The following is a 9,964-nucleotide window of genomic DNA, read 5'->3' as shown; positions in this document are numbered from 1 at the left end:
ATGTCCAACTCCTACTTTTTTTAGACACATCTGTAACTTTATTCATACTCATAACAAATACAGGTACACCGATTTAGACCTACCATCCAAGAAAATACAAAGTAACTCTTATGACTAAGAATTACAATGAAATATCTTGAAAACAACTTCTTCACGACGTCAATCTTTGCTCGGAGAAATACTCCAAATACTTCAGTAAAGAGGCTGCAATTAGACAAGAGTAATGATGTCTGTCACTCCTTCATCCGCATGAACATTGGTTTTTGAAAGCGTCTTGAGTCCCCCATCCAAAATGATGGGAAGTCTTAGATCGATGAACGTACTTGGGCCAGGCATGATGCCCTATAAGTGCAGGCCGTCGAATCACTCTATCTTCATCATGGTGTCGACGAAAGATTTCATCTCCACAAAGAATCAGGCCAACAAAAAATGCATGACCCTACAACATAAACTCATCAGATCTGAATAATCGGATCTACAAGGACAGAAAATTCTCTAATCTCATGACATCACCCAAAAAATGAGAGGAAATTTATTCTCACAAAACTATAATGATCACTTGAAGATGATGAAGGACATAGAGGTCTTGAAGATCTGAGGTCCCCCCACCTCTCAGCGCCGAGATGGCAGCCAAAGGTGAGGGGACCTAAATTTCTCAAACGGCGGCAGCAACACGAGAAACCCAAACAATGAAAGAGACGCTGGCAGCTTAGGTCCAACTCCCACTAAACTAGTAATGTGTTGCCTTTCATGAATGGGCTAAGTGGGCCTTTAGGATTTATTAGAAATTCTGGAATGGTTATTGGGCTGCCCCAAAATTACGTCAACCTCCAGCAGTTAAGTTTTGGTGATCTCTACTCCTAATGGAGCAGTTGATAGTCTCCACCGGTCAATTTTCGTCCCATCACTTTCGTCCGGTTTTTTTTCGTAGGTTATTTTGGTTCCGTCCACCACCTCCCCTGTGCTGGTTTTTCCGTCACGACAGAACCAATCCCTCGCTAGCCCTACCTCGTCTCTCGTCTCCAGTCGCAGCCGCCGCCGCACCCCAATCTAACCCCGCCACCCGCGATCTCCTCGTCCCCCTGCGCCGCCGCCCCCAACCTTCTATTCCTCTCCCAAGGGAATCCCAAGAGAAGGGAAAGGAAGGCAAGGGGAGGGAAGGGAAGGGAGAGGGAGCACCCAGATCCACGGCGGCATCAGCGCGCCGTCGTCGACCTGATCCGCGTCCGTCCTCCGAGGGAGGTCCGACATGGAGGTCCGACCCGGCCCGGCAGCAGCCATGGACGGACGGAGACGCCCCAAACCCTACCCTCAAGGACAACGCCTCAACCTTCAAGGACGCGCGCCGGCGACCGCGGATCTCCGTTGACGGCTATGGTGAGTGTGTACCTGCGGACATTCTTCCTCGAATTCATCATCTCCCCCTTCTCTTGATTCCTTCCTTGGTTTCTTTTCTTTTGTGTGCAGGATGACTGCCCCGGATCTGGACGCACAACCTGCAGCTGCAGCAGCAGCAGGACGACTGAACGCACGAGCCCTCCCTCCCTCCCTCATGGCTCTGCTTACTCCTACGGTCCTACCCTGCCCCCCTCACGTGGGCGTGGTGAGCTTCCTACCCCCGTGCACATCTCATCTCATCTCATCAAATCTAGATTGCTCTGGACGTATTTATTGTTCTGGACACAACTTGGTTCTCTTCAGTATGATGTCACTCCTTTCCTGCCGGAGTGAGTCAGTCAAATGCTCCTACTAGTAGTATAAGATGTTTGCTGACTTTGAAAATGATAGATAGTAAAAAAATGCTAATGAGGTTGTGCAGCGGCGGACGTATGACTGCTACCTGCACAAGCGGATGGCCCTGCGAGCCGGACCAACCTCCAGCTGCTGTGGCGTACCACGGGCAGATTTATCCCAACGAGGTATGCCTGTGCACAATCATCATCTGAAACATATGGATGCATGCAAATGCGTGGTGCTGCGTGCATGCATATATACATCTAAACAGAATTACGGTTGGATGCAGGAAACAAGGAGCCCAAAAATTAAATTAAAACAAATCGATGCCAACAGCGATGGGGGTGAGTAAGCTATTCATATTTCTCTTCGTCTGTGGATGCATTGATGTTTTGTATTTCACATTTTGTTTTATTATTATTGTTATATACATTACGGTCTTGTTTCTTGCAGTCATACACATTAACTTTGCAGTCACGTCTTCACATCACATGTGACCTGCAGCAATTGGTTGTGTGTGCAATGTACATGTCTAAATTTTGTTTAGGTGGATGTCACGCATGCTTTAGTTTGTAGATTCCCTGAGGTTGATTGTCAGCTTCCAGATATAATGACTTTTTTGTGGTATAACCGTTCATATTATTACCCACCAAAAAAAACCCTTCATATTTTTAGTTGACCGTTTACATGTTTTGAATAACCTTTACCCTCATGCTAAAGCCTAAAAGGTAGTCAGGTAGAGAGTCTCAACTCACCATTCGATCAAAAACTATTTAGTAAGCTGTTTTCTCTAATTTCTCAGCGAAAGAGCACAAATTCAGAAGGGTACGTACACAAAAGAACCCATGTACGAAGTCTCTACTCTTTTACCATCCACCATCTACACAGCAAGATTCACAAAGACATGTGGATGCTAGCAAAGTGATAAAATTTGGATGTTTTTGGAAATATAGCATCACAGGCCCAGTAGGGGGAAAAAGCCAACATCATGAAGAATGCATTAGGATAATGATTTTACCTTGGGGTTATAATCTGCATTGCGTGCCTAGAGAGCTATTTGCTTTCAAGTCCAATTTACAATCCAGGCGCTGACCGTCGACACAATATTCTTGTCATCAAATCAGACACCAGAAAGCAGAGTACACCTAGGAGAAATTAGACTAGGAAATAGCTCTGGCTCATACTGTCAAGTAACCATATAAAATATCATTTCCAACACAAGGAAAGAGATAAGTTCTGGGAAAAAAAGAATAAAAATATCATACATGATAAAATAGTGCTGAGAGAACAGATTTCAACTTAGTAACTTACACTTCAGAAAGCGTCGTGAAAATATGTGAGACCCTCAAGCCTGATAGCTTCTTGATGTAATGGTTCTTTGTGTCTGTCCTTCCATTAAAGACAAATATACCTGGTCAAAAACCTAATGGTTGAAAAACATATGTACTGATCAATTAGTGAAACAAAGTTGTATCACTGATGCTGTGTTTTTCATTGAAGCAAAATATGACAATGTACTAATCTAATAGTGCAGATGTAGATTATCTCGCCTAACCTGATCACATGCTTCAAAGTTAGATTTTGGCCCAGTATATATTTAATGTGTACAGTTCACAGAAATAATAATGGTTTATTTTATTTCGTTACAAGCGCCGACAGACCATGACGCTTGAAGATATGGAGGCGACAAATGTGTGCCGATCCCTTCTTGGTGATAACTCTAGCCGAGCCCCTCTTGGTGACATTCCTAATCTTGAGCATCCTTCCCGAATGACTCCAGTGCCAGTGCCAGGTAATTGCGAGCATAATTTCTTGTTGTTGATCGCATTGGGGCATACATATAGTTGATACGGCTTTTCTACTGTTAAATTCTTGCTGCAGAAATACAAAAATTATATACAAATCAGAACGAACATCACAACATGTTCTTAAACACAATGGTGTTAGCACACAAAAATGAAAAATCTAGCTAACAACAGGAACTACGGTTTCAACCCAGGCTATTAACTAAGGTAAGGGAGAGAATTTAACTGGAAATTACCTCTTGGTGCAAGTAGTACATGTGCTTTCAAGAGGAGCCAACGATGCGGCCAACTATGCTTAAAGTGATACACAGTGCAAATCCCACCCCTCTGGATTCCTCTTACTTCATCAGCTCACTTGAGTAATGCCCTGCTTGTTTAGCAAATAAATTTTAGTTGTGTCTGGAAGATGATACATAGCTGTCTATTATATCATGAAGAGCATGGCTCCAATGTATTCCAGGTACTTATGTCTAGCTTCAACAGATGGCATCGCTAATACTTCTGAATCTTTCTTTTTCCGGATAATGCATCTGTATGTCTGCATTCATATGCTTATGTATATCCTTGAATCCATTTTAGTCAATAGCTCACAAGAAAAAAGAACATTGTACAGTAGAAGAGGCATATGTGAATACATTGCGCAAATAACTGATACCCGTTTTCTGAACTAGCCTGGTGGTACTTCAGAACAACATTGTATTCTCCAAAAATAAGAAGGTATGAAAAGAAGTATTCTACACTTTGGAAATTCAGAGATTAATTGGCTACATTGGTGCATTACCTATCGGCCTGGGGTGGCCTGTCATGGAGATTGACGAGGCAACAGCGCGACTGTGCTCAGTGCAGTTTGAGTGGGGTAGAAGACCGGGCTCGACGACAAGGGCGCCGTGGTCTTCCCACCCACATCCGGATGGTACAGCTACGTGGCCGGCATGTACGGAGAGCCGTGAGCCCTTCTGCAACTACCATCTGGTTCTGGCTGCCCAGGATGCCAGACCGGCGGGCGCGTGGGATTGGCCTCGACACGGCGGTGCGAGAAGTTGACGGGGAGAGAAGGAGGCCGGTGACGCCGTCGCGGGGAGAGGTGTGCGGGCGGAGCTGTGGCGTGGAGGAGAGATGGCGGGGCAACGCCCTTGCGGGGAGAGGAAGGGTCGGGCAACGCCGTCGATGGGAGGGGCGCCATCGACTGGAGTGGCTGTGAGAGGGAGAGAGTGAGAGGAACTAGCCGCTGTCCTGTGCATCGAGGATAAGAGCATCTCCAGCCGCACCCCAACAAGGCCCCCCAGGCGACTTTTCGGCCGCCGGCGCCAAAAATTCGGCCCAGTCGTGTCCCCAAGGGCTCAGTTTTCGCCGGCTCGGGCCGAAATTGGCGCCGGCGGACCCAACCCGAACCCGGCGCGCTGGGGGCGCTCGGGGGCGCCGGGCGAATCATTTTTGGCGCGAAAGAGTGCGGGCCCTCCTTGCCAGCGACTCGCCTCTCTTCTCGTCGCTTCGTCGTCCTCATCGCCTCATTTCCCGTGGCGAATCAATGCCAAAGCTGCGCGTGCTGCCGCGCCGGTCAGCCTCCATTGATGCCTCACGGGCGGCGTAGTGAAGACCGGACGACGTGCGTCCCTCGCCCGCCACGCGTAACGCGGCGGCCACGCGTACTACGCGGTTCCTCCGCCTATATAAGCCGACCCCCCAGCGCGCCGGAGACACGCACAGAGCCTCCACGCCGACGCGCCGTTTCTCCCCCTTCCTCCCCTCCTCTCGCCCCTCCAATTCAAAGCATGGCCGAGCGCTTCCCAGGCGACGGCGCGGCGGCGAACGGCTTCGGCCGCCGCCATTTTCACGAGGACGAAGCTCGCCTCCTTTTCGAGGCCGAGTACCCGGTCCCGCCGGACATGCGGGTGCCCGGGGCGTGGAGGATCAGCGCCGGCGGCGTCCCCGTGCCACCACCACCCACCGGGGCGGCGCGTCGTGCGAAGATCGCGCCTATCCGCGCCTCCCTGCCGCGGGCAGCGAGGGAAGGCCCGCGGTACGTCCCCGACAGCCCGCTCTGGGAGCCCTACTTCCGCCGTCGCCACGCCGAACAGCTCGAGGCCACGAACAGCGTCATGCCCTCCGGCAGGCTCAACTCCGAGGGGCGGCGCCGGTGGTGGGGCATACCCGACCGCACGCTAGAGGCCGTCCTCGAGTACATTGAGGGCGGCAACACGCCAAGGCTCGAGTACCCTGCTCCCTGGTCCTTCTCTCGCTGACGAGGGAGCTCGTGGATGCCGAGGCGCATGGAGCAGACCGGGGCGTCCTCCTCCTTGTCCGGCCGCTCGTCCGGCTCTCCCTGCCTCCGCCCCGTCAAGTCGGAACCCCAGGAGACGCTTGCCAGAGGGCGCACACGCAGCTCCGGCGTCCGCATCGGCGACTCCACCCCCCCTCTGAACGCTTCGCCCTCGTCGCGCCCAACCCGGAGCCCGGCCTCCCCGCGGAGTACGAGGACCGCTCCGGCTTCTCCGACGAGGAGGCCCTACAGTGGGCGCGGGACGACTACCTCCGCGACGAGATGGTCCGGCAGCTCCGGGCCCTGGACGAGATAGCCGCCTGCAAACGTGGGCGCGAGGACGAGCACGGCGTCGTAATCCTCGACAGCGACGATGACGAGGACGCCCCAGGACCGTCCAATCCGCCGTGCCAACCGGGGGAGGGTTGCAGCAGGGACGGCGGAGGCGGCGACGATGACGATGACGACGACGGCGACTACACGCGGTTCTACAGCCTCCTCGGCATGTAGAACTGCAAGGACGGGGGCGGCAGGCGGCGAGGAACGGCGAGGGAGACGGCGAGAAGCAGCCAAGTAGTTTTTTTCTTTTTTGTAAAATATGTTTAAATTTGAACGAACTCGCCGAAGTTTGCGTTGAATTTGCGCCGTGTTCGTGCCGTATTTAAAATTTTCAAACAACCATGGGCGCCACGACTGGGGGGCATCACGCCCTCAGCGCGCAGTTTAGCGCCGGTGCGCCCACAGGGGGCGATTTTTAGTGCCTCCTGGGGGCCAACGGCTGGAGATGCTCTAAGCATGGTTTTTTTTAGGGGATAAGACTTTTTTTTAGGAGAGGGCAAGGCTGTGTGGGTGGGAAAAACAGTTCGGTTTGTTCCACTCTTGTTTATATATGTTTAATATTAATATATAAAATATTTTTATACAAAAACGCAAAAAATCTAAACACAGGAATTTTGCAATAGATCCGCTCGAACTGCCTTTTTATTCCTTGTTTGCTTATGTCCCCACTAATCCAGTGATCGCCCGCACTCCCGGCAAATCCGTTGATTACCCGCACTCCTGAGTTTTTAATGATTGATGGCGGAAAACAAAGGTGGGGTTGAGAAAAATATGTCGCGAACAGGGGGACTAGAACCCACGATCCATCAGACTGGAATTGGAGGGCACAACCATCTCAGCCAACTTAACTTTCAATTTGTTCGACGCTTGTGCTTTTCGTAATTGGGAGTCTCCAAGTTTTGATTCGATTTATTAGAATGATTGCTACTATCTGCTTGATGAATGGAATGTGAAGATTATATAAAACAGTAGGATTTTCAGTTTGTATGCTCGTCCAGTAACTGAGTTTTTACAGGTTTCATGATACAGTAATTGTGCAAATGTGTTAGACTTTCTAATTACTTTTGCAGTGCCATTTAATTGTTAAATTTTCTATTGGGCATGCTTCTCAGATCCAAGGCATGGAGAACTCCAAGGAGTTTGCTGACAAGCTGTTCGGGATATGTCGAGGCAGAGGAACATTGAGCCAGATGAAGGCATTAACAAGGATCGGCTCAGAGAGGTCTAGACGGAGATTACTGACCACATCTTGGACTAAGCTATGTTCAGTTTAAGTCAATCTAACATACTGATAATTTTTTTCCTTTGGGTGTCTCACATTAACAGGTGGAACATGAACATTGATGGGATGCTCACAGAAGATGAGGTCAAGATGGTGGCTACACAAATGATCACAGAGAAGACTACTGCTGGTTCGTCTTCCCCGTCCTTTAAATATGTTCACGTCTGCACATCAATCTATCGATATTGTTTGGGATATTTTTCTAGGGCCTTTTGATCCACCACGTGATTCAAAAAGCTCTTTAGTGCAGTTTGCAACAACAAAAATCAGAGGATTGGTCGTTTGTAAGGGTGGATATCTCAGAGGTGGCAGCCACCCGGATTGGAATTTAATTTCAATCTATTCCCCTGTCTGAAGTTTCATACTAGATGGTATGTTCCTGTGATGTAATTTGTTTATGGAGATGGAGAGATATGACTTTCAGAGTGACATAAATTCATAGTCCTTCTATTGAAATCTAGAGGATCGGTTGCATTTTTGTTGAGGTACTAGAAGAACTTTGTTTTGTGTTAACAATGGTGTCCTTTTGTGCATTGATATTCCCTGAGTGCCCACTGCTATGTTATAGTTCCTTTTCCAACCAAGTTATTGCCGTATTCATTTTGACAGAACCGATACCAAGTGTACACACTTTGCGATTAAACCAAAGACACCAAAGCGCTAAGAGCGCACTGAATTGTTGGACTGAAAAAATATATAGATAATTCATCTATCAAGCATTGGAAACTAACCCACTATGACAGTCACATGAATAGATACAAAAATTGCAAGCAAACTGCAAAGTATATACAAACTGATCTGTAAGAATACCACGAAAAAGGTTGTGCCTGCGTGAGGACTGCATTCGCAGTGTGGGCAAAGAATCGATTATGGAATCTGTGCAGTTCTTGTGAGGTATTCTGAAGAATTTAAATCGGCGGCAATGAGTGGCGATCATGAAGCAGGAAAAGGTGTGGGTGCAATTGTGGTACAGCAGCCCCGCTGCCCCAAAACGCAGCACTTGCATTGGACAGGGCCGGCCTTGGGATCAATCAAACTAAATTCTGTAGCCTCGTAGTTGGAGCAAAATGGGTGAATTTTCTGCAGGTGCTGTCGCAAGGGACAGCAGAGGGCATGTTGTTATTTCTATCATGGAAAGGGGTGTGAGCCCGGTTGATTTCTATTACACTCAGGGGAGGATACTGCTGAGGGATGGAGATGAAGTTCAGATTGGCTAGCTTGGTCATCTCGCCAGTTTCGTCGCTTCCACTGGGGTTTGATGCCCGTTCTGGTGTTTGTCAGAAATTGATTTGCAGTTGCCTTATGCCCCTCCTGGGTGGCTGCGTAGTTTCCTCCATATACTTTGCTGTCTAGGATAGTAGCTTGTTAGTGTCGTCAGGTTTTCGCCCCATGGCGGTTGATCCATTCTAGGGTCTTCCTGTTGTGGGTTTCCTGGCGGTGCTCCAGCTCGCTCTACCCCTTTTAGTCCTATTTGGGTTCTGGTGGTCATCTTATTTTGGATATGGTTCCTAGAGACATGCTGAAACTGAACCTATGTATTTCCGTTGATTGCAAAATTAATGGAAAGGGGTGTGAGCCCGGTTGGAAAAAAAATGTTGTTATTTCTATCTGAATGTTGTGCACTTCTTGCGAGGTATTCTGAATATTCTGCCGGTGCTGTCGCAGGTGTTGAGGAGTCCGAAGCAAAAGCGGCCCTCATTGGGCTGCATGCTCTCAAGGATATACAGGGCCCCGTGATTTTGGAACTGCCATGGACTGCCAAATTCGGATTAAGGAACTGATGACAGGGAAGCAGTCCCTCTCCCCCTGCTATGGACTGCTAAGAGACATCAAGCAAGCACTAACAAACTTCTCGGATCACAGTATTAGTAGCGTGGGGAGATTGTGCAATGCCCTTGCTGATGGGCTTGCAGCGTTGGCCAGGAATTCGGAAGACCAGGAGAGGATTGCGGACGTACCGGACTGCCTCCGCCCGCTTATGATCTCTGAATTTGTGGTTTCAGCACAGTAGCTTTACTACTCTGAATCTCAAAAAGAAAAAAGGTTGTGCCTCTCCCTGGCCTCAAAGTTGTCGTCGCCGTCTGCTTCCTCGCCCTCGAAGAGCCTCCATGATGCCGGACCCCCGCCACCCCTGCGTCAAGCCACCGACAACTGAAGCCAACAGGACCTCGCGCCCCAGCCCCATGAGATGAGCTTCTCCCGTGGTCTTGCTCTCGCGCCGCCGTCGTCCCGCGAGTCACCGACCACCTCGCCGGAGATGAGCACCGCTGCGGATCCGGCCGGAACGGGACCGGATTGGGCACCCGCGCCCGGATCAACGCGTCCCTGCGTCCGTCGTTGTCCGTCGTGCCGCACCCAGCTCGTCGGAGCCCCGAGCCCCGCGTTGCACCTCTCCTGCATCCCCAACCTGCACTTAGGGCTGGACACGAGCCGAGCCGAGCCGAGTTTGATCCGAGCCTGGCTTTGGCTCGCTCTCAAGCGGCTCGGCTCGGCTCGGCTCGCTCAGCCAACGAGCCTGCTTTAGGCGGCTCGGCTCGCTTTTGC

At 49.9% G+C, this 9,964-nt stretch overlaps 1 protein-coding gene across 7 annotated transcripts; it reads left to right on the top strand.

The window, feature by feature from the left end:
- The first annotated feature begins 986 nt into the window (after window positions 1–986).
- On the top strand, window positions 987–9,761 carry LOC119315235. 7 transcript variants are annotated; one of them, XR_005152658.1, is made up of 7 exons: window positions 987–1,377; window positions 1,468–1,919; window positions 2,024–2,078; window positions 3,394–3,526; window positions 7,251–7,360; window positions 7,465–7,550; window positions 9,086–9,761. XR_005152658.1 is itself a non-coding variant. In XM_037589907.1 (4 exons), exons 2-4 carry the CDS (start codon window positions 7,260–7,262, stop codon window positions 7,773–7,775), a joined length of 336 nt encoding a protein of 111 aa, XP_037445804.1. In that variant the 5' UTR covers window positions 3,054–3,526; window positions 7,251–7,259; the 3' UTR covers window positions 7,776–7,974. The 7 variants fall into 7 exon arrangements, 1 of the variants encoding a protein (XP_037445804.1); XR_005152650.1 differs by lacking the exon at window positions 9,086–9,761 and having other exon boundaries at window positions 1,468–1,603; window positions 1,820–1,919; window positions 7,465–7,974; XR_005152654.1 differs by lacking the exon at window positions 9,086–9,761 and adding an exon at window positions 7,671–7,974.
- The last annotated feature ends 203 nt before the right edge of the window (window positions 9,762–9,964 follow it).

Source organism: Triticum dicoccoides, chromosome 1B, assembly GCF_002162155.2.
Source record: "Triticum dicoccoides isolate Atlit2015 ecotype Zavitan chromosome 1B, WEW_v2.0, whole genome shotgun sequence".
Classification (NCBI taxonomy): domain Eukaryota; kingdom Viridiplantae; phylum Streptophyta; class Magnoliopsida; order Poales; family Poaceae; genus Triticum; species Triticum dicoccoides.
Note: the sequence above shows the minus strand (reverse complement) of the source record. Positions and strands in the feature narration are given on the sequence as shown.